Source organism: Aspergillus fijiensis (genome assembly GCF_003184825.1).
Source record: "Aspergillus fijiensis CBS 313.89 unplaced genomic scaffold BO72scaffold_3, whole genome shotgun sequence".
In the NCBI taxonomy this organism is placed as follows: domain Eukaryota; kingdom Fungi; phylum Ascomycota; class Eurotiomycetes; order Eurotiales; family Aspergillaceae; genus Aspergillus; species Aspergillus fijiensis.
Genome location: NW_024468979.1, coordinates 279,678 through 303,900, shown reverse-complemented (window position 1 = coordinate 303,900; position 24,223 = coordinate 279,678). Strand labels below are relative to the sequence as shown.

The 24,223-nt window shown below is 52.4% G+C and overlaps 11 protein-coding genes across 11 annotated transcripts; 5 read left to right on the top strand and 6 right to left on the bottom strand.

The window, feature by feature from the left end:
• Positions 1-309: 309 nt before the first annotated feature.
• On the top strand, positions 310-848 carry BO72DRAFT_444018 (uncharacterized protein). Its single transcript, XM_040943719.1, has 2 exons — positions 310-520; positions 570-848. The coding sequence occupies exons 1-2, from the start codon at positions 470-472 to the stop codon at positions 741-743; spliced, it is 225 nt and encodes a 74-aa protein (XP_040806040.1). The 5' UTR covers positions 310-469; the 3' UTR covers positions 744-848.
• Positions 849-1,581: 733 nt separating this feature from the next.
• Positions 1,582-2,891, top strand: BO72DRAFT_482701 (uncharacterized protein). The gene is made up of 4 exons (XM_040947744.1): positions 1,582-2,052; positions 2,107-2,295; positions 2,359-2,642; positions 2,704-2,891. Exons 1-4 carry the CDS (start codon positions 1,597-1,599, stop codon positions 2,822-2,824), a joined length of 1,050 nt encoding a protein of 349 aa, XP_040806039.1. The 5' UTR covers positions 1,582-1,596; the 3' UTR covers positions 2,825-2,891.
• Positions 2,892-3,258: 367 nt separating this feature from the next.
• Positions 3,259-5,299, top strand: BO72DRAFT_419924 (prolyl hydroxylase family protein). The gene is made up of 2 exons (XM_040942685.1): positions 3,259-3,586; positions 3,642-5,299. Exons 1-2 carry the CDS (start codon positions 3,304-3,306, stop codon positions 4,811-4,813), a joined length of 1,455 nt encoding a protein of 484 aa, XP_040806038.1. The 5' UTR covers positions 3,259-3,303; the 3' UTR covers positions 4,814-5,299.
• Positions 5,300-5,577: 278 nt separating this feature from the next.
• Positions 5,578-6,945, bottom strand: BO72DRAFT_511540 (Oligoxyloglucan reducing end-specific cellobiohydrolase; the record flags this gene model as incomplete). The annotated part of the gene is made up of 4 exons (XM_040949410.1): positions 5,578-6,009; positions 6,081-6,129; positions 6,191-6,307; positions 6,386-6,945. 4 exons carry the CDS (start codon positions 6,943-6,945, stop codon positions 5,578-5,580), a joined length of 1,158 nt encoding a protein of 385 aa, XP_040806037.1.
• A 1,412-nt stretch (positions 6,946-8,357) lies between these two features.
• On the top strand, positions 8,358-9,791 carry BO72DRAFT_419920 (uncharacterized protein; the record flags this gene model as incomplete). Its single annotated transcript, XM_040942684.1, has 2 exons — positions 8,358-8,713; positions 8,818-9,791. Exons 1-2 carry the CDS (start codon positions 8,638-8,640, stop codon positions 9,789-9,791), a joined length of 1,050 nt encoding a protein of 349 aa, XP_040806036.1. The 5' UTR covers positions 8,358-8,637.
• A 139-nt stretch (positions 9,792-9,930) lies between these two features.
• Positions 9,931-11,075, bottom strand: BO72DRAFT_523902 (NAD(P)-binding protein; the record flags this gene model as incomplete). The annotated part of the gene is made up of 2 exons (XM_040949816.1): positions 9,931-10,339; positions 10,420-11,075. 2 exons carry the CDS (start codon positions 11,073-11,075, stop codon positions 9,931-9,933), a joined length of 1,065 nt encoding a protein of 354 aa, XP_040806035.1.
• A 789-nt stretch (positions 11,076-11,864) lies between these two features.
• On the bottom strand, positions 11,865-12,703 carry BO72DRAFT_474241 (actin-binding ADF family protein). Its single transcript, XM_040947250.1, has 4 exons — positions 12,564-12,703; positions 12,494-12,504; positions 12,130-12,430; positions 11,865-12,069 (listed from the first exon to the last, which is right to left on the bottom strand). Exons 1-4 carry the CDS (start codon positions 12,567-12,569, stop codon positions 11,935-11,937), a joined length of 453 nt encoding a protein of 150 aa, XP_040806034.1. The 5' UTR covers positions 12,570-12,703; the 3' UTR covers positions 11,865-11,934.
• Positions 12,704-13,154: 451 nt separating this feature from the next.
• BO72DRAFT_474240 (putative haloalkanoic acid dehalogenase) lies at positions 13,155-15,491 on the bottom strand (the record flags this gene model as incomplete). Its single annotated transcript, XM_040947249.1, has 3 exons — positions 13,155-13,172; positions 13,285-14,226; positions 14,889-15,491. 3 exons carry the CDS (start codon positions 15,489-15,491, stop codon positions 13,155-13,157), a joined length of 1,563 nt encoding a protein of 520 aa, XP_040806033.1.
• A 241-nt stretch (positions 15,492-15,732) lies between these two features.
• Positions 15,733-18,480, bottom strand: BO72DRAFT_523898 (Zn(II)2Cys6 transcription factor). Its single transcript, XM_040949815.1, has 7 exons — positions 18,324-18,480; positions 18,232-18,263; positions 18,075-18,183; positions 17,809-18,026; positions 17,672-17,760; positions 17,013-17,620; positions 15,733-16,959 (listed from the first exon to the last, which is right to left on the bottom strand). The coding sequence occupies exons 1-7, from the start codon at positions 18,398-18,400 to the stop codon at positions 15,909-15,911; spliced, it is 2,184 nt and encodes a 727-aa protein (XP_040806032.1). The 5' UTR covers positions 18,401-18,480; the 3' UTR covers positions 15,733-15,908.
• A 659-nt stretch (positions 18,481-19,139) lies between these two features.
• On the bottom strand, positions 19,140-21,405 carry BO72DRAFT_511523 (Hsp70 family protein; the record flags this gene model as incomplete). Its single annotated transcript, XM_040949409.1, has 8 exons — positions 19,140-19,541; positions 19,602-19,800; positions 19,869-19,975; positions 20,030-20,135; positions 20,185-20,443; positions 20,498-20,567; positions 20,625-20,669; positions 20,722-21,405. The coding sequence occupies 8 exons, from the start codon at positions 21,403-21,405 to the stop codon at positions 19,140-19,142; spliced, it is 1,872 nt and encodes a 623-aa protein (XP_040806031.1).
• A 774-nt stretch (positions 21,406-22,179) lies between these two features.
• On the top strand, positions 22,180-23,442 carry BO72DRAFT_338545 (uncharacterized protein; the record flags this gene model as incomplete). Its single annotated transcript, XM_040940582.1, has 2 exons — positions 22,180-22,913; positions 23,073-23,442. Coding segments are annotated over 2 exons (1,104 nt in total), but the record flags the coding sequence as incomplete, so codon positions are not given.
• Positions 23,443-24,223: the final 781 nt, after the last annotated feature.

Genomic DNA, 24,223 nt, shown 5'->3' with positions numbered 1-24,223 from the left:
CGGACTCTGCGGTGCCTTGAAAAGACTGGTACTTGGAGCGATGACTTGACTAGAACGTATGCGAATTGTTTCACCAGCCGATGAAAGAGGTCGACTCTCAACTACGAGGGGCAAACACAGCCCAGCTGACGAGGGTAATCCACGCTTGGTTCGTAGAACAATCTTCGGTCATGTGGACTACTTTGTGAGACTGTGTGTCACGCACCACACCCAGTCAGTAATTACGAGGCCTAGAACATTCTTCTCGCCATGGGCACAGCATTTAAAGTCTCGGATCCCCTCCTCTCATGATATCATTCTGAACACACACTCGATTGCCTTCATCACGATTCAATTATTATAAGAGCTAGTAACAGCACTTCTCACATCGACAAAGGAAACAGAGAGGCAACGCATCCAGCAATATTTACTCCATGGTCCAAACAACCCTTTTGAACATTTATCTCAACCTGACATTTACGAATTCAACATGCCAAATCCAATGAGCAAGTCAGATAGCTCGCGAATCCAGTCGACCCAGGTAAAGCCCTCTGTCGATCCCGACAATCCAGCTTCTCATTGATGAACAGGCCAAAGGCGGGGGTGACATGAGCTCAGGTGGTTTTGCAGCGCGGGCTCAATCCGCTGGCGATCGCTCAACGAGCTCCAACACAGGCGCAGCGTACTCGTCTTCTGGTTCAGCCCAGCAAGGCACCACCCGCTCGGGTGGCGGATCTCAGCAGTCGGGTGCTGCAAAGAGATGAGGAAGTGCAGCGAAGAGTGAAGGCGGGGTTCACGGAATGTAGTACATGGTGATATTTCATGATTTTGTCATCGGGTACTTGGTCGTTTTTCACGAGATTCGAGACCATGTATGTAAATTGATCGTTGGTCAGGTAGCCGGATTGTGCTAGAAGCTCCTGCCATTTTCCAGTTACTTTGACCGGAAATGTTAAATTTACAGGGTGTTAAATACCTAACCTAGCCAAAAACCTTCCAAACACGCGATACACAAACACTGTTCCATGATAGTGATGATGTAGCCATTTGCTCCAAATTTATGTACGGACGTGCTAAGCTCTCAATTTCAGACATCGGACCTTTGCTGATCATTCAAGATAAAGATAGATTCGCTCGCTCGAGAAAGACTCTCATTGCTGCACTCATTAGGATATATCGACAAGCTATAGATGCTTATGTTGATTTAACATTTGTCCAAAATAGGACCGGCTTGGGCGGACCGGCTCGACTGGCGTAAAGTATATTTATCAGGGGTTCGTCTGTTGCGGGGCATAGCCGGGGCACGAAAGGCTCTGCTCCCGGCTTGAAAATCGAATGATGCCGTTCCATGCCCCAGGTAGTGATGTACACCGGGTTTACTTTTCATGCCATGAGTAAGAACGAATGACAAATGACAAATCCGCAATTTCCCACATTAGTAATGCTTATCGATAACTAAGATAGGCACCAAGCAACCAACACAAGGCTGACTGACAGGTTGACAAACAAACAAGCAGTGGATCCTGTCAAAAGTACGTCTTGGTGGATATAAGTACCTAAGAGATTATGACCTACTTCAATGCAGAATCAATCATTCAATAAGTCTGAGTTTCGAAAATGTCGCATAACATTCTGATCACCGGCGCCTCGGGCTACCTCGGCGGGACGATCCTCGCCCGCTGGAACAACGCCAAGCTCCCGCCGTACAAAACGCTCTACGCCCTCGTCAAGACACCAGAGCAAGGCGAGAAAGTCAAGCAGTACGGGGCCGAACCCTTGATAGCGAACATCAACGATCATGAAACCGTCACCCAGCTCATCGTTGACAACAACATCACCATCATCTACTTCCTGATCGATGCCTTCACTGGACAGCATCAACCCACCTTGATCAAGGCACTGGGACTGGTCAAGCAAAGGACAAATCTGGACGTACATTTCCTGCAGACAACGGGTGCCAAGCTATTCAGCCGCCATGCCGGAATCCCGACCGACCGAACATTGTTGGATACCGATCCGGAGCTGTATGACATTGTCAAGAATGCGACACCGCCGCATGAGTTCGTCATCGAGGTGTGTACAACCTGATTTGGGCATATTGCACGAGATTACTAAGTGTTCATACAGCCAGCAAATGCCAACCTCAACGTGATCGACATGTCAGAGGCCCATGGAGTGCGGAGCTACATCTTTGCGCCCTGTCTGGTATACGGACGAGGGGAAGGATTCGGCAATCAGATTTCGATCCAGGATGTTGACATTGTGCGAGCCGCGAAGAAGTTGCGTCGCGTGTACCGCGTGGATATCGATAATCCGGTGAGCAGAGCTAGTTTTGTTCCGAGTGTATTTCATGGGAGACACCCACTGACACACTTCTAGAGCTGGCCAGTAAGCCACGTCGCCGATACCGCGGACCTGTATCTCCAGATCCTGCGCAAGATTCTCTCGGGTGACGAGATTGGTTATGGGAAGAACGGGTTCTTTCTTGCGGCCTCGGGCAGTCTGCCGTGGAACGATGTCTACGCCGCCATGGCTAAGGGACTGGCTAAGCACAATGTGGTCGACGATGAGGTCGTCATGGATGCAGATGAGTCGGTGTTGGCTCGAATGGGTGAGGCGCTTGGCGTTCCACCGTCGGCTGTTCCGGTGGTCCTGGGTGGGAAGTATGTGCATCGACGTTGCTCCGCTTCTTTGTCGGTATTTAATGCTAATGATTCGAAATAGGTGTTCGTTCACTGCTGTACACGGCAACCAGATCGGCTGGACTGCTAAGTACCCACCGGAGCATTTCTTCGAGGTTGTGGATGAAGAAGTCGATCTTATTGTACAGCACCTGGTTGATTAGAGCGAATGTGACTATACAAAATGAAGTTTGTGCATAGAGATAATTTGTTACGATACTTGGTCAAACGGAACTGTCGAAAATCATAGACTATTCCACTTTCCAGCCTTGCGCATTGCTCTGAATTTGCTGCTGTTTTGATATATTTTTAGAGGTCAACTTAAACGGTCTTGAGGCACCTCTTCTGTAGAAAGGTGCGGGAGACGCTATTCCGATACTTGCTCACAGCATCACTCCCTCCGGAAACCTCAGAAGATGTACATTTAGTGAACCATGCGAGCTTTTGCTGGGCCTGCACAAGCACTAAAACGAAGTTCAACAACATACTCGAAGGTTTGCGATCTTCGAAAAGTGGGTCCAAACCTCGGCAAGAATCAGATAAGGGTTAGTCATCCCCACAATCCTGCGCCCAGCATCGACTCCATCCCCAGATTGAGAGAACCTGTCAACTTTCCCCTCCCTTCCAGCACAATCACACCACCATGGCCAAGTCCAAATCTGCCAAGCGAAAGCGCAGCAATCAGGTCGATCTGCCGCAAAAGGCGTCTAAGACCACCTCAATTCTAACGCCCCCGCCAGATGGAGGGTCTCTGGAGCCGAAAAATCTCCAGACGGTCGTCTCGGACGAGGAGCTCGATATCACGATTGAAACGCTCACCACCCTCACACAGTACCCCAGCCTAACCAAGTCGAAAGCATGCAAAGATCTCCGGGCCGCGGTCTATGACTTTCGCCAGGCATGTACGACAGGCGTGAACAGCGCTGGTCCGTCTAACTCTTGTCTTTCCTTGAAATTCGCCACTGACTCGTACTTTCACAGAGGGCGCTAATCTGACCGCACGCATCACCGGCGCTATGGCCGACGGGAAATACACTGACGCCAGGGTCCTACTCGCAGAGATGAGAATCAGGGGGGAACAACCGAAAATCGGAGCTTTGTGTCGTTGGGTGAGAGATCTGGACGTCGTGAGTGGCCTCTCCACGCAGCCCGGCATGCAGGGGAAAGCCACTATCGAGCGCACCGCCAGGGATTTGGACCTTCTCAGCGTTCTTGATGCTGTTCTACGCGTCAGCACCCCCATCGACTTAAGCCCGGAAGCGATTCCATCCACCTCTCCCATTGCCTTCCAATCCATCTGGGACCTCCGACCATCGAGCCCACCACTTGAGGTCTACGCCTCCGTCCTCGACAAATCCATCCTCACATCGGCCCCAACCTCCCCCTCCGCCCTCCGCATCATCGAAACAACGCCCGGCCCCCAGCGCAAGCCCCCTAACCACCACCCCGCCATCCTTTATACCACTGCTCCCAACGCGGTCGCACTCTCGTCCACACCCCCACCCACAAAATACAACCCCCACCCCTATGTCCCGGGCCTGGGCCTCGCCCTCGACATCCTCTCTCCCGCCGAATGCAAAGCCATCATTGCCGCCGGCGAATCGGTCGGCTTCCTGCCCGACGCGCCCCTCCGCGAAGACGGCGACATGAGCATCCTGGCCCACAACTTCTACTGGGTGGTCGATACCGCCTTCCACGACCTGCTCTGGGCCCGCATCGCGCCCCACGTACCCCAGACCATCAACGGATGTCAGGTCCGCGGCCTCAACCGCCGCTTCCGCGTGTACCGCTACGTCCCCGGGGCCGAGTACCGGTGCCACATCGACGGCGCCTGGCCGCCGTCGGGCATCACCCCGGAGGACAAATACGTCTACGACGCCTCGCCGGAGGACAACCGGCAGAGCTCGATGTACACCTTCCTTCTTTACTTGAATGATGAGTTCGAGGGTGGGGAGACGACCTTCTTCCTGCCGGCGGCCAGGGAAGGCACGCTGAATGCCTACCCCGTGCGGCCGGTGATGGGCGCGGTCGCGTTGTTCCCGCACGGGGAGTCGAACGGGGCGTTGTTGCATGAGGGGACTGGGGTGAGGAAGGGGGCTAAGTATATTATTAGAAGTGATGTAGAATACGATGTCAAGCCGGGACAGGGATGAGAGGATGCGCCGGCGCATTTGGTGCCCCGCCATCCCTGCTTTGTTTCCGCTGTTCGGCCGAAAGGCCGAAGACCCGGTCGGGATCCCCACGGTGGGTCCGATCGGATACTATATGTTGTATAGCTGTAGAGAACAGCATAGACCTTAGACTCGCGAGAATAGAGTCACTGTTCCTGTCTCGGTCGTCATCCACCGCAGCTACTCCCTCCGAGGAGCCTTGGGTTCCAACTGGTGCGGTGGTTAAGGGGTTGTTTGGGTTCCCCTTGTCCCAACTTGCGATCCAGAGTGACCTGAATCACTCGCATCCGAGTAGTGGGGGCATCCTCTTTCTTCTCTCTGCGTTTCGAAGACAGACAAAAGGAAGCGAAGTCTTCACCCAGCAACATATTCTCGACGACTGCGCTACTATTCCGACCACCAAAATAAGTACCTTCTCCAACAAATCCGCAAACATAAGTCTTGAAAACCCTTGCAAATCGAATTGAGTGGCATAGTGAATCATTTATCGAGTCACGACTTCCCTCCTGCATAATGAGACATCAATTCCCAGACCATCACGAATCGTCTATCGCGCAAGAGACGCACGCAGGGCACAGGCACATGGCAATGGCATTATAAATCTTTCCATATCTACAACCACCTGCTTGTGGAAATAAATGCATAGATCACCTCCCGTATCTCCCCAAAACTCCCCTGTTTCTCCCTCTTCCTGACGCATATGTACAGAACACATCCCCCATCCCCACCCCAAAGGTCCACACCCCTCACAAAACGGTGCTCAAATCCACCAAACTAGCCGTAACCTGGTTATCCGCGCCGTTCAGCACGCCACCGCCCGCGATCAGCAAATACCGCCCGTTGTCCTCGCTGAGCACGCGCAGATCCCGGGTGTAGCTGGTGCTCTCCGGGGTGGCGATCTCGGTCCACTCGCCCTGGCCCAGGTTTTGGTTGACGAAGATCGAGCTCTGGGTGCCGCTGCTGGCGATGATGGTGCCGTGTTTGCCGCCGTAGGGGCTCCAGACCACGTAGGGCGAGGAGGTGGGCTGCGTGCCGTCGGAGACGACCAGGCGCTGGCCCTCCGCGGCGGCGATCTTCTCCGGGTCGCTGGCGATGCGGAAGTAGAGCGGGAAGCTGTAGGTTGAGGTGTTGAAGAAGGAGCCGTACTCGTAGATGTAGATGTAGTCTTTGTTCGGGAGCTGGAGTTGGTGGATGGTTAGTGGGGGGTGGTATAGAGGGGGGGGGTTGGTTGGTTAGAGGGGGCTCTGACCTGGGCGAGGATGGGCATGCCGGGGCGGTCAGTGTAGGTTGGGTAGGCGCTGTTGTTTGTCAGTCTTTTGGTTTGAGGGTGATAGGGATGTAGGGGCGGGGTGAACGTACACGTCATCGACGACGGGGCCCCAGTTCTTCAGGTCGGTGGTGGTCTGGTGGACGAGCTTCTGGCCGTAGGTCGCGTTGTCGCGTTGGTCGGAGTAGTAGCAGATGAGCTTGCCCTTGCTGATGTTGGGTTAGTAACTGGGAAGAGAGACTGGGTATGGGCTGCGGGTAAGGCAGTCAATGGTTGATACTACGTACTGCACTAGCAAGAACGGCTCCCACACCGGGGTCAGGCCGTTGTTCGGCAACGCCTCGCCGCCCTTGGCGATCTCGGAGACGAACTCCCAGGTCACACCGTTATCGCGCGAGGCATACAGGTCGAGCTCCGTCGTGGACAGGTCCTCGGGGATGCTGTTGCCGGCGAGCAGAATCGTGCCTGCGGGGTAGCCACCCAGCTTCTGATCCAGGTAGTAGAGGAAAGGCTGGTAGCGCAGCCCGATCTTGTTGTGCGTGTCCTCGACCCGCGAGATCTCCTTCCAGGTGGCGCCGTGGTCGGTGCTGCGGTAGATGGGGAAGTAGACGAGGCCGTCAGTGTCGCCCGAGTAGTTCTCCCACGTCGAGAGAAGAACGCCGGACGGAAGCTCTAGCGTACGTGCATAAAGCGTGCGGGGAATGGTGTAGTTGGAGGGCGGGTCGAAGATGACGGTCTCGCTGTAGGTGGTGATGGTGCTCGGCTTGGACTTGGGCAATGGGTTTGCCGTCGTCAAGGGTGACAGGAGCAGGGGCAATACCAACGAGGCGAGGCCGGTGAGCTTCATCTTGCTTGAGTATGGTTTTCCAATTGACTCTCGCACTTGATGGACGAGTACTCCGCAAATTTTGCGGGGGAATTTATAGTCCTCCGGGTTGAGGAAGTTGCGGGGTGCATATCCCGCCGGAGTTGTTCTTCTAGGGCTAGCATCCCATTCGGGAGATTTTCCGTCAATCGGGAGGGGAAGCCCGCCACATGGGCTCTTCACCCCATTCCCCTGCTACCTGGGGATTTTTCGCTTTACGTCATGGCGTCTTTAGCACCTGCAGGCCATTCTTGCCGAGATGAGGCAATAAGGAATGATTTTGCAGTCATTCAATTGCAAACAGCGATGGCGCCACGTAGTGAGTGAGCCCTTGGGAACATACCGCAAACCCCGCAAGTGCTTCAGTCTTGGCATTTGCTCGGTACTTCTGGGCGTCTTGTTGACCTCGGCATGTATTGCGAAGCCGGTGGACTAATTGCGCCAGCTATCCAGGTGCTGGATTCTGAGTCGCGGTCTGAGTGCTACATGGGAAGCAAGAGTGCAAGTGTGCAGGGGTTTGAAGTGTTCTGCACATTGTTCCTGACGATCACTAGCAGTGGCTGGCTGCTACCGCTCGTATGTCAGCATCATGACAGGTCGAGTTGGTGTCATGGACAAACGCTATGAAATGACGATCAGTCGATGTTTTCGCTTGCCGTCAGCTTCCCTCCGCATTCAAGTACAGTTACACTAGTAAAACCGGATATTTCACTCCGCAGGGGAATAGGAGACTTTGAAATTTAGCTGCCTAAGCGATCTAAACAAGCTGGGATTAATCTTGGATTTACGATCAACTGTGACCATCGATTCCTTTCCTTTCTGTCTGTCGAAGTATAAAGAGAGCGACACTCAGCTGGACTTCAGACAGATGCAGATGTTCAAGAGATGTCGTTGCTGACGCGAGTTTGAAGTTCTAGACAAAGCTCCTCGCCGCGATGGATTACGCACTTGTACCAATGGAAATTGCTATCGAAGATCCCGTTATGAACTAACTATCTTGACGAAAGGACTGATCAAAATCGCAAACTAGAAAACCTACCCCATCTTCTCTGGCTATTGTTACTGCCGATATACATCAGTCGAATGTTTGAATCACCTGTCTGCTCCGCCTCTTAGTTGGAAACAATATCCTTTGACAGGTTCAGAGACTACCATGCGAATGTCTGGAACTTAGAACACAGTTGTATTGTGGTTGATGAACTGTCGAGCATGCAGGGTGTGGCTCATGTCAGCCAGCAGAGTGGCTAACGTCAGCCACAATCTTTGTGGAATCCTATTGGCAGGAGTTTAGGAGATTAGGTGGATTTCCGTGTTCGGCTTATGCCTTGGCGGGATCGGATGGGATTAAGCCCCCGCTGATCTCATTGAAGTGCTCTTATCGCCGTCTCAACCGCGATGAACCTAAGGTTCTGGTACTGATTTAAATACCACACGCACTGCTAGATTATTATTGTCTTCTGTACCAAAGAATCAGAATTCAACGGACATCTCTTTCAAACCCCTCAACACCTCATCTCAACATCCCACCAACTTAACATCTCGACTAACTCAACACCAAAGCTTATCGCCGTTAGCCTGATACCCAATCCACGAACCGCCGGCGCACCAAGACACCACCAATACAATCACCCATCCGTTGACATCCCACAAGAAACAATTGTCCCAAAAGCAGCGATGGTGACCCTCCACACCATCCAAGCGCACAATGCGACCCTCAAATCCGCGATCCCCAATCTCGTCGCAGTATTTGGTACGCCGAATCCCTTCCCTCAATACAAAACAAATCCCCGCTGGAATCACGTCCTCTCGCACCCATCCTCCCCTTAATATACATCAACACTAACACCCCAAAAGTAGGCGGCACCTCCGGCATCTCCCTCTCCACCGCCCAGACTCTAGCACGGTACACGCCATCCCCCAAGATCTACCTGATCGGCCGCAGCCAACCGGCCGCCGATCGCGCCATCGCTGACCTGAAAGCCATCAACCCGGCCGCGCAGCCCACCTTCCTGCAAGCCGACATCTCCCTTCTCACGAATGTCGACCGCGTCTGCGCCGAGATCGCCGCCCGGGAGTCCCGCCTCAACCTCCTCTTCATGACCCCGGGGTACCTGACGCTGAAGGGCCGCGACGAGACCGCCGAGGGGCTCGACCGGAAGTTCGTGCTGCATTACTACGCGCGGATGCGCTTTGTGACCCAGCTCATGCCGCTGCTGACGGCTGCTGCTGCTGCGGAACAGCAAGGTACTGGTGGGCTGTCGCGGGTGGTCTCGGTGCTGGATCCGGTGGTGGCGGTGCGGGCGGGCGGGGCGGGGGAGCTCGACTTCAAGGATCTGAGTCTCAAGGAGACGTTCACGCTCAAGAAGTGCGGGCATCATGCGGGCCTGATGGGGAATTTCTTCCTCGAGGAGTTGTCGCGGCGGTACCCTGCTACTTCGTTTGTGCATGCGTATCCGTCCGGGGTGGCGACGGGGGCGATGCGCGAGCTGCCGGCGGGGAGGGTCTTGACGGCGGTTTTGGGGAAGGTGTTGGCGCCTTTCTTGGTGCCCATTGGCGAGAGTGGCGAGCGCCATTTGTTTGCAGCCACGAGTCCGAGGTATCCTTCGCGGCTGGTGGGGGAGGCCAAGGGGGCCGGGGATGGGGATGTTGCTGTTGGCAGTGATGGGGTTAAGGGAGGTGGGTCTTACTGGTTGAATTGGGATGGGGAGGCGTATCCTAGAAATAATAAAATTGAGAGGACGAGAGGGCAGGGCGCGGTGGAGAAGGTGTGCGAGCATACCCAGGAGGTGTTCAAGCGGGTCTGCGAGGAGGGCAAAACATACCCGTGATTTGTGATATTAGTATATTCATCCTGACAGCTACCCACAGAATAATTATTAATCTCTCCTCCAAAATAGTCCAAGTCAATATTGAAATACCTCTAACACTTAAGCTCCTTTGGCCAGCCATGCTTGATTCCCTTGCTGTTCAAAGACCGGCCTCTAGGGATATGCCCGGCCGGCGCTCTTCCAGGACTTTAAGCGTCTGCTCGAAGACCTTCTTCTGTACCCTCCGCCCACCCTCGGTATAGATCCAACCTTCAACATTCTGATTGTTCCCGTCACTTTGAGACTCGCCATGGGAGCTCTTCGGAGCCGAGGCCGCGAGCACCAATGTCCTCGCTCCAACTTCAGTTGTCCGCTCAAAGATTCGACGGGCTATCCATGCGATCAGCGAAGGCGGCTCGGCTCGAGCAAGGTCCGAGGCGCAGAGCCCCGGATTTACTATGTTGATAATCACCGGTGGGGTGCCATCAGCATCGTCTTCTTTCTTTGTACTCAGTCTTGCCACCAGCTCCCGCGTAAAGAGTACTTCAATCAATTTCGTGGCTTGATATCTTTAGGTCATAATGATCAGCGACCCACCTTATGGTTCTAATCGTACAAGCACAAGCACATTAAAAGGACAGTATCATACCTAGCCTGCTGACTGAACCGCTCCCTCACCTTCAGCCCGTCATAAAGATCCGGGGCCTTGACCTCCGGAAAGGCAGTCAACCGATGCGCTTCGGAACTCACAATCACCAGGTGCGGGTAGACAGCATCCGCCACAGCGAGCCGCCTTGTCGCCTGGAGCTTTGGGAGCAGCATCAGCGCCAAAAGAAAGGTGTTCAGCACATTGATCTGCACCGCCTGCTCATGGCCTTCACAAAGCGTCCATTCCCCGGTGTTGATCCCTGCATTCTCAACCAACACGTCGACTCGATCTAGCTCACGCTTTACTCTTTCTGCGAAGGCTATTGTGGACGCAGTGCTCGACAAATCCAGCGACCAGACTTCGATCGCACCCGCGTCCGAACGATGCGTGATGTTGCTGCGCAGGATGTCCTCCTTGGCGGCCTCGCCTTTGGCCGTGTTGCGGACCGCAAGGATCAGCCGCGCGCAGCCCAGACGGTAGAAGTGGCGTGCGGCCTCGAGGCCCAGGCCTGTGTTCGAGCCCGTGACGATGATGGTCTGGTTGGCGAAGGAGGCGCGGGGGTATGGCGGGGTGACGAACAGCTGCGAGTACAGGAAGGTGCGTAGACCGGCGCCTATGTTTGGGGAGATCACGAACTCGGAATCTCGGGAGGCCATGATGAATGCGGAGAGTTTGTGCATCGATCGCTCTCAGACAGCGCGCAGCTCAACGGCGGTTCTTATACTTATCGATACATACTGGTGTGACTAAGGATAGGGCACGGTGTAGATGTGGGCAAACCGGGATCCGATGAAGACGATCTTCGGCTACCGGGTTCTACACTACCCGACAATGATTATGCATGCTTACGCAGCAGTGCCTATTGTCTACATTAAACATAGTCTGGTCTTTGGGTGAAAAGCATGTAGGTATAAGCACTTGCATTAGCGTATGCTCACCGGCGAAGAGCTATGACGCGATGTGCCGCAGTAATGATCAAATCCAGGGTGCAGTGCATACACCCGCCCGCCCTGAGTTCTGTTCTAAACCTTTCTCTATTTTGTAATTTACTTTCCATCCTGCCGGTAGAAAACGTTCATGTCTCACTTCTAAGCACTTTCGTGAGTACTGTGTCTAGCGGTACAATGATGAAGTCACATACCGCTCTAGAAAGTAAGTGCACTTAACATCGTCTATATCTTTCAAAAGTAAACGTCATGCTTGGTATGATGCAATTCGTCGAAGCAATGTCCATCAAATATCACGGTCAATTATTCTTGGTAGAACAATAACGCAGAAACCATATAACTTTAGATATCGAGGAAGGCTACACTGCTCTAGTTGCTTACAAAGGCGCTTATCAATGTGCTTACAAAGGTCATTATATTCCTAATCAGAATTACTAAGTCGCTAGTGAAGAGCGTCAAGAAAATCGTACTCTCAGGATGTAGTGGTTTTATCTACTACGGCATATAAATTGTCAACAGAATACAACGTATGCTTCGCACAGCAAGACATCACACAAAGCTCCAACCGCTAGGCTCTTCCCCCGCTAGCGACGCTCAGGATATTCCGCCACTCCAGGTCATCTGGGGCATCCGCGTGAATGGAAAGCTTGATGTCGAGCTCGTTCCGTAACTGCTCCTTTGTGGTCGCATATAACATACACAACTTTGCAGAAAGGTCAACCTGAATCCAGTGGGCTGTCAGCGATAATGTGGTGGAGCTCACCTTCAGTGATGTTTCCCGGGGGACCCAGCTGATAAACACCAGGCGGGAGCGCTTCCCGTCCTCCCCGAGGTCATATTCCACGTCGTACACCGCGTATCGTGGCATCGGCTTCCCCGTGCTGTCTTCTGCACCGCGCAGGGTGTGGAGGAAGACCTCGTAGTTGGGTTCGCTAGAGGATTCGCATAGTTCGACTGTGGTCTCGTCGTCGGAGATCTTGTAGATCACAAACCGGGGCTTCTTGGGCCCTCTGCTGAAGCGGAGTGACCGGGACGCAGTGATGCATTCATCCGAGATCATGACTCTGTGTTGGTTAGATTTAAATTGGAAGAGATGAGTCCAAGGGCCAGGGAAGTTTAGGACGCACCCTGATTGCATCTGGAGTTGGCGGATTGTCAGTGCTGAGTTGGACATCTCATGATTCGGGCTGCACTCACCGACATGTTGAAGTAGTTCTGATGATCTGAAAAAGTAACTTGTTCTTGCAATGTGGAAGCACCATTTGAGTTATCCAAGGAAAGGTAAAGGTGAATGCTTCCTATATAGGTTCTTTGTGCTAGGCAGCTTTGAAACTCAACAACGCCAACAACTTGCCGCTCGTCAACAGGCAACAGCAGTCGTGAGGCTAAACATTGCAGAACAATCCAGCATCTCTGTCACTAAAAATAATGGTTGCCTGAAAAATGTGTATTCGTACACTATGGAAGTATTCATCCTAAGCCAAGTATTTTGACGTCGTAGGACTGGCGACGACAGCATCTACTGCGACGTGTAATCAGGCAGCAACTAAGGAATTGTGTGTGGATCGAATGCTTGCACTGCGGCCGCGCAACAAATGTATAGCATTGTACCCCTAGACAAAGAATAGTTCGTGGTTCTTCGCGATCGCTATCCATATTCCTGTTTCTATCACATTTCCATCAAGCAACGGACAGTCTGACGCTAACAACAGCGATGCAACAACATGAGGCTCATTTTCCAGGCGCGCCGTAGCTCAATTGAAAAAGCAAAACCAGTAAACAACCTCTCTATCTGCCGTAGCAGTTCTAAAATCTAATTATTCACATGACGCATATATACTGTACAGTAGTCCAACCACGGAACCACTCAATTCTTCAAACCACCCTCCTTCTCTTCCTCTTCCTCGCCATCTCCTACTCCCAACCCAAACATGGCCAGACTATTCCTCCACGCTGCCTCAGCAACCACCTCCACCTCGACTCCCTTCAACCCCGCCACCACCCTCGCCACCCGCTCCATCGTACAACTCTCATTCCTCCCCTTGACCATCAACCCCTCCACAAACCTATTACTCTTCCTCGCCGCGGGCAGGGGCCTGGCCCCCTCCAAGAACGGCTTGATGGCCTCGTCCTCCACAATCTCACACCACGGCGCATCCGTCTCCAACTGCAACACCTCCAACGGCACCTGCCGCACCATCTCGCGCCCCGCCTCCGTCCGAAAACTCACCCCGTTGACACTAATCCCAAACCCCAACCCCACCAACACGCGCATCTGCTCCGCCGACCCGGCAAACGAATGCACCAGCCCCCGCCTCCCAACCGGCAGCCGCTCCAAATACGGCCGCAGGATCGCCACCACATCCTCGCACGCCCCCTCGCCCCGCACATGCAGGAAGAGCGGGAGATGCAGCTCCACCGCGATATCAAGCTGGTCGCGGAACGCGCGCTGCTGGGTCGGCTTGTCGGCGCGGTCGAGATACACGTAGTCGAGGCCGATCTCACCGAAGGCGACGAGCGGGGACGGGTGGGTGGTGGTGGTGGCGGCGAGGAGGGCGTGGCCTAGCTCGCGGAGGCGGGTGAGGTAGGAGCCAGTTGCGGCTGCGGCTGCGGCTTCGTCGGCGTAGATCTCGCTGGCGTGGTAGGGGTGCACGCCGAGCGTCATGGTGCACATGGTCGGGTACTCGCGGGTGATGGCCAGGTTCTGCGATGCGCCGGCCAGGGTCATCGTGGTCAGGAGCATCTTCTCGCAGCCGTGGGCGCGGGCGCGCCCGACGACGTGCGCCCAGTCCGGTGCGTGGTGAGGTTTGCCGCCGCGGTAGAGGCCGTGGAATTGGTCCGCCGTGTAGGTTACTGCTACCTTTTTGCTTTGTTAGTTTCTGGGGTTGGGGGTTTGGGGAAGGAAAAGGGGACTTGCATCTGCGAACCGCATTTTGCGTTGTGGGGGTGGTTGTGGTCGTGCCGGTAGGGAGATGATTTTGGAGATGGCGTGGCTGGATTTTCTGCATATTAGCGACTGTCTTGGTTGTGGTCGGGCTAGGAGACTCACCGTGCAGCAATGCTGGGGCGCATGTAGTGTTGAGTGCAGGCTTCAGACTCGAAGAGGATGGACATTTGCTCGGAGATTATTTTAGCTTGTCTCCCTCAATTGCAGGTTTCTTTAAAGCCCTTTTAGTATTCGTCCGTGTCCTGTGTCTACTCCACTCCGCTTTGCTGTTTTCTGCGCCGTGCCCACTTTTCTGCTCCCCTTCCGTCCCCACTCGGGTACCTGTACCCGGATAGCAGTATGCAATTGCGCATAGTCAGACAAATCCGAGAGATGGACAAGAGGAGAAAATGAGACACTGATAAATTCATCTTCATCTATTGGATCTATCGTGGGTCCGTTCCCGCTCAGCCCAGTCTAGGATCTCATCGTCCACCGTCCACAGCATCCGCCATCTCGCCCAGAGTATCGAACTTCCAGTCAAAGATAGTCTCCTCCATGTTCCCCATCGTAGCCCCAGGCCTCTCAATCCAGACCGACTTGATTCCCGCCTTGCGTGCAGGGTAATGATCGTGAAACTGACTCTGTGCTGTCTGCAAAACCTGGCTCTTCTCGACTCCGAACTTCTCTTTGACCGCGTGCAACATGTGCTCGAAGTTCTTTAGGTCGGGTTTGTAGCTCCCCACGTCCTGCGCGGTGATGATCAAGTCGAACTCGAATCCCTGGAGGCTGCCAGCGTTCGTCTTGGCGAATGATTCGCGGTCGACGTTGGACAGCACCACGAGCTTGTAATGCTTCGAGAGACGTTTGAGCGCGTCGACGGTATCCGGGAAGGCAGGCCAGTTGCCGACCGATTCGCCGAAGCGGATGCTGTCGTCGCGCGAGGGGGCGGGGAGGCTCAGACGCGCCGCCCAGGTGGGGTGAATGGTGGTCAGGAGTTCAGAATAGGGCATGTCGGGGGTCTGTTCCTGCTGCGCATGTTCCAGCTCGTGGTAGACGGTCAGGAGGTGGTGGCGCGAGAATTGCTCGTTGGCTTTGTCCAGGGTGGGCTGGAAGGCGGTCAGGATGCCGGTTTCCCAGTCCACTAGCGTGCCGTAGACATCGAATGTGAGGAGACGGTAGTCAGATAATTGAGCCATGGTGGTTAGTGGAGATTGTGCTATGATTGTGCTGATGTGTGTGCAAAGATGCCAGGAACGTGAGGATAGATATACATCATGGCTGGTCGGTGCGGGGAGTGGAAGCAGTTAGCCTGGACTGCATAAACGGTTTCCCCTCAATATCCCCACTCGGGTACGCTTACCCGATCCAGTGCCCGCCTGTCGCTCCGATGCCGGACCAGCTTCTCTCGGCTCGGTGCTACTCGGCCACTGCTCACTTCTCCGACATGCGATGCAGGAGGTCTTGTTCGAAGTTGAACCTGAATGTTATGTACACTACAGCTGTGTCAGAAGCGTCGCCCAGTGCAAGAGCATCGCGACAGTCTACAAGAAGAATGTCATCATGACTTGCATCGTTCCCATAATAGGCATTTGCTCAAACTCCCACTTGAAACTTCACAGCCCCTGACCGAAAGGGATATTGCCTTCCCCAGACATGATCGAACCGCCCGTCTCCCCAAGCCAACTATCATCCAAGAACAGCTGATCGGAACCCGTGATGGTCGCAAAAGAGTCCAGCTCTTGAGGCAAGGAGGCAAAGAACCCATCGAAGGAGGGCGGGGTCAGATTCTCGGGGAGATCAGCTAAAGACCCAGGCCCAGGAGTTGGCATTGGGTGCGAGGTGAGACTATTAGGTTGCCAAAGTTGTGCCCATCGCTGGAACTGACTATATCCTGAGTTTGCATCGTGGTTCCATTCCTGCGTCCGATCCTCGTGCCGTTGCAGTCGCTGACGCGCCAGCTCCAATGCTTCGATAGCCGCCACATCCGATCGGGCGGATTCTACACCCACGCACATCTGTCGGATGAGAATCATGCCTTGAGACAGGCTGTTCAGGACACGGTCTGTCTGTTGGTTCAGGCTATGCGCGATCAACGCAAGCAGTGCCGCGCGGCAGGAGCTGAATTCTGTGTATGAGACGCGGGCGATTCCGACCGAGTCGTGCAGAAGCTGGCAGAGATCGATGATTCGAATCGCGGCATCGAGGCAGTCGGCCGAAAACGTGCTGATCGGACTCTCACTGCACGCGTCTGATGGCAAGGAATGACTTGGCTTTGGCGCGAAGATAAATGGACGGCCCATGTATATTATCACGGTATCGTAACTCAGCTCCAGGTGGACATTGCAGCGGAACAGAGGTCCAGTTGGGGTCAGATCTCGGCAGTGGACTTCGGCCGGAAGGGATGACCACCACTTGCTGAGATCAGACCGGATCACCATCAGCTCCTGAAGGTGGCTCTTTTGCTGCAAGCGTGGACAGCCCCGCAGGTGCATGATGGTCTGGGACACCTTGCTCAACTGGCCCGTCAAGAAAATGTTTGCGTTCACGTTCTCTAGGTTTGAAGCTCTTCCGGTCGGAAGGGGTAAGGCTTGGTCGGTCGGAAACCTTGCATCGACTTCAAGACGTGAGACAGACACTGGCCTTCCATGTAGGATGCTGATGCGACTATAATAGAGTTAGTAACGGAGACCATGAGGTGACTTCGTGGCAGGGGCCACCTTTCCAGTGAGTAGGCGGACCACCACAGACGATTCCGCCACTCGAGAGTATCAGGATCAAGCGAGAGATGAGAACTATCTCTATGCATGCCATTCTGAATCGCCATCTTAGTAGCAAGGCCATAATACGTGTAAGCCAGGCCAGATGTGTCGATCGGCACCGTGTAGCTACCCAGTAGCAAGAAGGCCTGTACCGTCTCAACGGATGCCACGGTAATCAGGTCAGGAATCAGTCGACAAGAGAATCGATAGAGCTCTAGCCCAGCACGATCATCCGGTATCTCTTGAGAAAGATGGAGGCTCATCTGCGTTGGCTTCGTCTGCATATAGGCAAATTGGGTTCCTATAGCGAAAGTCATGAGAAGGGTACATATCCACCCAGCGTCGTGTATGGTCAGCGCATGCTCATTGGAATAATAATAGTCCATCTTCTGTCTTAGCATTCTCTCATCAAAGTAGAAGTAATTGGTTTGGGCGAACTGAAGAAACGTCTCGATGAGGAATTCTCCGATATCCCTAGGTGGAAAGTAAACCATAGCAGAAGAGACCACTGATGTAGGTGATTGTAAGTCGGTGGCACGATGTACTCCGCGGACTTTGTCTATCCCCTAAAACACAATCAGCAGAAGCTTTTAAGCGACTTCGTCAGGTGAAGATACATGGTTCTGGTCCGTCCCACTGCCTGAACTCCGCAACCTACGAAGAAGCATTTGGGAAAAGTTCCAGTGAGATAACTCCCCGTAATAGTCTGGAAGTTGTCAGTCGGGTGCGGGAAGATTGGTGCTTTGAAGCTTACGCATGGCGCTGCTCGATAGTGGCTCAAGAGAAAAGTTTTCTGGTTCTGGTTCCGTCGTCTCTGATATTATTTGAACGTCGTGGTCCGGACTTCGCTTCTCAAGTGCATCGGCAATACTTCTCAAACTCGCCGTATCAGTCGCCACATCGCCGATGAAATGTTTAATTATCCTCATCATAACAGCTTCCCTGTCTTGCTCCATAGAAGAAGATCCAGATCTAGTACATATTAGTCTCCTGTAGGATGAGTCTTCAGTTCAGTCCAACCCAGTAGCATTATCATTAGTTTCTCTGCCTGACCGCTGCAATGCGGCCGTTTCAAACCGGCACGCGCGATTGTACTGACGGCAGCGTGCGCACGGCTCGCCGCCCCCGCCTGAAAATTCGTCAGTAGCTGCGAGCAAAGTGGGAAAGAAGGTTGTACATTTTTCTTTGTGATACCGGCAAGGGACGCAGCTGTCGGCGATCGGCGGACGGGTTAGCTTCCTCTATGCTGCAAAGGGCGGCGACTCCTACGCTTGCGCTGCTCTTTTGCGTGCAGATTCCGGCACTCGCGGTCGCTTTTGGCGACCTATTCGCCGTGAGACCTCCATTTCAGGTTGCAATTATCAATAGACAGGCATCTGGGTTACCAGCACACTTGGAAGAAAGGAAGACTTATGCTAGATAGATGTTGAGTAGGTGGTGAGGCGCATTCCGTTTTGATGCCGGCAAGAAGCACAGCAGCGTTTTGTTTGCTTCGTATGTAATCCCTTGCTGCCTTAGGCAGTGCTGCCGCTTTCATGACTCCCATATTTGCATACCGCGACTTATTCCATTATGTCGACCGAGGTTCAGCATACACTTGAGATTAATGACTCCTCGGAGCCTACAATTCAGACCATTTCTTGTCACTGAAGGTCCTCCAGGGAAGATCGTTCGGCAGACACGAGCGCCTATTTTTTGGTGGAGACGCACGCTCACCCACCGCCGGATCAATGGGTACTTGGTTTACGTGCTACAACTTGAAGATAAACAAAGATCATTCAAGAAAACCACGGCAGAAGAACAAATCTAAATCTTTGAGCCGCCTCATCATCATCTGCTATACAAAGACTAACCCTCGAACCAAGATTTCAAATTTCCTGAGAGCTATCTAGGCAGCTAAAAACATGGGTGAACCATATGAAGCCATTGTTCCGTTGCTCCAACCTTCCATTTTGGCGTACGAAAATTTGTGCACAAACGGAGACACTAGTAGATACCTCAATATCCAAAATGCACAATCGGAAGAGAGTAATGAAGCGTGTGAACACCGTGGCGGAAACCGAGACGATGAGGCGAAATCAGGGACTAGTTTGCTGTGAAGTCGATGCTCGTTTTGCCTATGGTCTTCCCCTGGCTGATTGCCTCACATTTCAACAATCCGTCTCGCGCACCAAATGTCACCCTGATATTATATTCCAAATTGTATATTTTGTGACCGTCCATCTCCTTAGCTGCAAATCGGGATAGGTCGACTTGAGAAAAGTCAACTATGATGCGGCCAACCCTATAGACGCCTTTCAAAATTGCATGATCAGACTTGAACATAATTTGCCCGAGGGAACAGGACATACCGAGAGCATCCTTCCTTTCGGGAGCAAGCACCTCATCGTAGGCGTAGAAATTGCTAGTTTTTCTCAGGGAATCTCCGCTCCAGTGGTTCCGGCTGATGTATGCAGTTTGCTTATAGTTCTCAGCATAGCTCTCACCCTACAGAATGAGTTAGCGTCGAGCGTGGCATTATCACCTATGGAACACAGCTAATCTCACTCTAGCGATCATCCACTTCATAATACCACTGACCCGTTTTATGCCATCAAACGCATTAATGTAGGAATCTTTTTCGTTATTATAGCCCTCGCGGAATGGTATACCCCAGTCAAAGCCATAGTGTCGACGGCACCGCTTGGTGCTTGGTCTGATACCGTCTAAACCGCGGAGAGCGGCACCTTGAACAATAGCTGCTTGCCTGAGGAGTCTCACATTTTAGCTGGCAATCAGACATTTTACCGTTAGGAAAGGACATCCATCACTCACGGATCGGTTGGATTCGTCACCGCAATCTCACCGGTCGTCGCGAAGGTGGACTTGATAGCCTTTTGAAGGTATTCCGAGTTACCAAATCCACCCACGAGTATGATTCTCTGGATGGAAGATAAGTTGGCTATTTTTGGGATTTAGAGAAGTGTTGTGCATACATTGATAATCCCTCTACCACGGAGGTTTCGCGCATCCGTGATCTGACGCTGTATCAGGGTGATGACTTTATTGACAACAGGATCGAAGAGCGCGCTCAAGTCCCCACTATGCCAGTTTTAGCACTTCTAGCCAAGGAGCGATAATTTCAACCGACCTGGTTATCTTGACCAACCGCTCTTCTGCGTCGTAGTATTCTGTTGGAGTTCCGTTCGTCAAGGTCATGCTCAGAGGCAACTCTTCTACGCTGAACGAAGAGGAGATTCCGAAATCTCTCTTGACATTCTCAAAAGCGTTCATGAATTTACTGCCGGGGCCTCTGACAGACGTGGGCAGATTGTCGAATGCTCTGCCAAACCGGTGAGACATGAGCTTGTACAAGTTACGATCGATCGCGGTAGACCCGCATTTTCCCCCTGAGTAAACGGTCAGCATCAGGAACATAGAAACAGATTGAGGGTGACTCGGACCAATGCCAGTCAGCAATTCGTGGAACTTGACAGCTGGGAGAACTTTCTCGACAACGTAGGTTGTAATATCCTAAGCAACTGGCTAAGTATGATCGATGCCTGGGGATCCAGGTGAGGACAGTCTTACCACTGTTCCACCGCCACAGTCACAAACGAGGACACCATCTCCGGCCTGTAACCTTGAGTATGATATCCTTAGCGCTAGAAGGAAAATAGAAACTGACCTTGACCGAGGCCCCGACCCCTTCAATGCCGTCCTTCTTAAGTGCCGTAATTGCCGCCGCTTCGGGCTCGCTGATAAAAAACAGTCGATCGCAGGGCCTGTCCCGGCTAGATGCAAAACCTGCCCTTCGAGCGGCTGTCCGAGTGGCATCTTTTGCCTGATCAGACCAGATTGCCGGCACAGTGAACCAGAATTCGATTGGAGTAATAGCAAGGTCCGGGGGCGTCATGTGTCTAGCAAGTGTGTACATGATATGCTTGTAGATGTAGGTTAAGTAGTCGGCCACAACATCCACCGCTGTCTTGCCGGCTGGCAGGCGTAAAATCCCTGCTCCAGAAGCCTCGTCGAGAGACCTATCATCAAATTCTGTCAAAGGCGTATTCTCATCTAGCAGTAGCTTTGTCCATGAGCATGCCGACATGCCAGGCTGAACTTGGAAACCCCAAAGATCCGCAATGGTTCGCTCGTTCTCGGCCGCATATGCAATTCGAGAGGGAACTTTCAATACATAACTAGTGTTCTGCCTACTCCCTGGCCATCCATCAATCACTGTGATGTCCTTCAACTCTGATGCTTTAGAGCCGACATAGCTAACTCCTGTGTATGTGGTGCCATAGTCGATGGCCACGATGATCTTGCGGTCTGTAGCACCAGCGACAAGCAAAGGATCTGGAAATGATGACATGTCTGTTATCTGAAATAGAAACTAGAACCTGTTGAGACTTTCTCAGCAGAATATGAGAGTTGGAAAATAAAACCGGGGGTGGGTGATCATCAACGCCTAAACTCACTGGCAAGCTCTGTCAGATAGACCAGAATACAGAGAGACGTGGTTGAAACAACTCTGGGAGTTAGGAGAAAATCAAAATCAAAGATGTGTTCATCTTTGAAAAGGCTTTGATGGTCAGGTGATGGAGCTTTCGAACCCGAGTGAATGTGTATCGAAAAGGTACAGAGAAAGGAAAAGTAACAGTGGGGGGTGATGCAACTTGGCTGATTGACCTCCCTTGTTCCATCATTCTCTCACAACCTTGTTTCCCTTTCTCACTCCCAAACCTTGCAGACTTCTCTATACCCTGACCTGTTTCGGCCGCAATAGTGGAACATAGCATCCACAGCAGAGTCTAGCTATAGCCCGCTCACTATCATCGAAAAAGGAGCCAGCAAGGAGTTCTAACTCGGTGTGAGGAGAAGACGGTAGCTGCAAGCTTGGCACGGTGGGACTTAATGAGCACTAACCCCCTCAGTCCATCGAGCATCATGGACGGATTACTTCGTAAAGTCCAAAAGGTCTGCCACGTCTTTCCAAACGATTGCTTCAAGAATATTCCTCTAACATCGATATAGTTCCTTCCCTTAAATGACTCCGAATCAGCATCCAAAGACACCTCTGTTTCAACCCCCGAACCTATTCAGCAGCATACCAGGATCAGCCTCGGATGGAAGAACACCCGTTAGACCACAGAACACAGTCCAATTTGGCGAGGATGGCTTATCCAAGCAGGTCTACGAACGCGAGTCTCAAGCTCGTGCACAGATAAGCCAACTTGAAGCCGAAGTCGACAGATTGGTCAGAGAGAAGGAGCAGCTGCGCGAGGAAGCCTGGATTCGCGAGCGTCGGGTAGTTCATGCCTCGAAGAGACAGGCAACTCAATCCAATCAGCATGTGGCCAGCCTTGAAAACCGAATCAGCGATCAGCAGTTCAGACTATCAGAATCTGCTCGAGCGCTTGCTGCACAAAAGGAAAAAAGCGCGAAACTGGAAGCTATGGTGATTGCTAGGCAGGAGTTAGCTCTCCAAGCTCTAAACGCAAAGAAGGGACCAACTCCGATGGAAGACCATGATGTTCGGCGCGCTCTGCGGAAGCTACATATGGCCATACGCTCGTGGGCCAAAACCTATGCTGTATCCGACGTATCCGATTTAGAAGGTATACCAGCATCGAAACTTGATTTGCTTGTGAAGGAGCTGGGGTCATACTGCAGCGAGACCACGTGGACTTCTTTAAACGAGAAGCTGTCTATCCCTGTCAACAGAGTCCCGGACATTCTCGTACAAGCTGCCTTGTCCAGCGTCGTATTTGAATGGATCTTTGAGGACCCTTTTTTTCTTTTCCAAGCCATGGCAATCAATGGTTCCTTCTCCCTGAGCAACGATTTGGGAAGCATTTATCATCACATGAAGCAAGGCAAGTAATCACCCATTACTATTCAAGTCAAACACTAACAGTACAGGAAATCAGTTGACGAAGCGGAGGCCCATGCTTGGCGATCGCAAATGTTGCGATTAATCTCCGTCTCCACAGAACAAAGTGCACAGCCATTACTGGGCAGTCAATCTGGCAGCCTTAGCAGGAACCTAGCGGACCAATTCATACAGAGCGCTACAGGCGCGTTGCTAAAGGAACTTGAAAGTAGAGAAACTCTCGACCATCGAGTCAAAGAGCTTGAAGCTCTCCTTTCTGAAGCTGCTGGTCTGGCTCTGTCTCTATGGACTCAACGTACGGATATGGATTGCTACAGCCTTTACGAGTTTCCACAGTTTTGTAACGGGGATCCAATGGTTGAAGCGCATCGCCTCCATCATCTTGATAACGGGGATGCGCGTCTAGATGGTGCCGATAATGTGCTCGTTGTTTTCCCTGCTGTCGTGGCATTTGGGTCTGTACACGGTGAGCATTACGACCAGTCAATGGTGTGGGCAGCAGCAACTGTGTTGGTCATTAACCAAACTGCAGATACCAAACAGGCACATTCCCGCAAGATGAGCAGCTCTATTGAAGTGGAGGGATTTGATCAGGCGACGATTCTCCCCAAGGCAGAGAACTCCATGAAGCTAGAACATCGTATCACGGTGGGGAAATCTCCCAGGGTGGAAGCTCCGGTCAAGGTGGAAAGTTATGGCAGTGTGGAAAAGCGTCCTAAGGTGGAATATGAAGATGCGGATGATCCAATGGTTCTTGACTTCGTTTAGTACAACCACAGCTCCTATGTGTTCTTCCTTGTAATTGCCAATTTATCTGCTAAACCAGTGGACTTTGCTTACAGAGTTGCGACTCAGAAACTTCTTGCAAATTATTCAGGAATCTTGGTAACGGGCTATGGCTACTGTATCATACCTTATGTAGCGCGGTGCCATTTTCGTAGAACTTCGTCAGGTTCAGCAAGATTAATGGGCTACCTAATGAGGCAGCAGGACTTATTCAGTTTACTATCAAGCCAATCAAACCTTTCCGATAATTTCCTTCGCTTTACATATGCCTCTTCAGGATCAGCAACTCCCCTCTCTCAAACATCTCCCATGGTGTTAACATCGGACATTCTAAGAATTGTCTCCATCAACCTCTCATAACATAAAGCTCAACACCATCGCATGACTTGCAACTTGAAATAGATTGGAACCTTTATCTTGATGGATACCAAATAATGCACCCTATCTTCAACCACCAGCTCTGCAGCACCAATAAAGTCCGCCGCGATCGATATTGGCTAGAGATTCATGA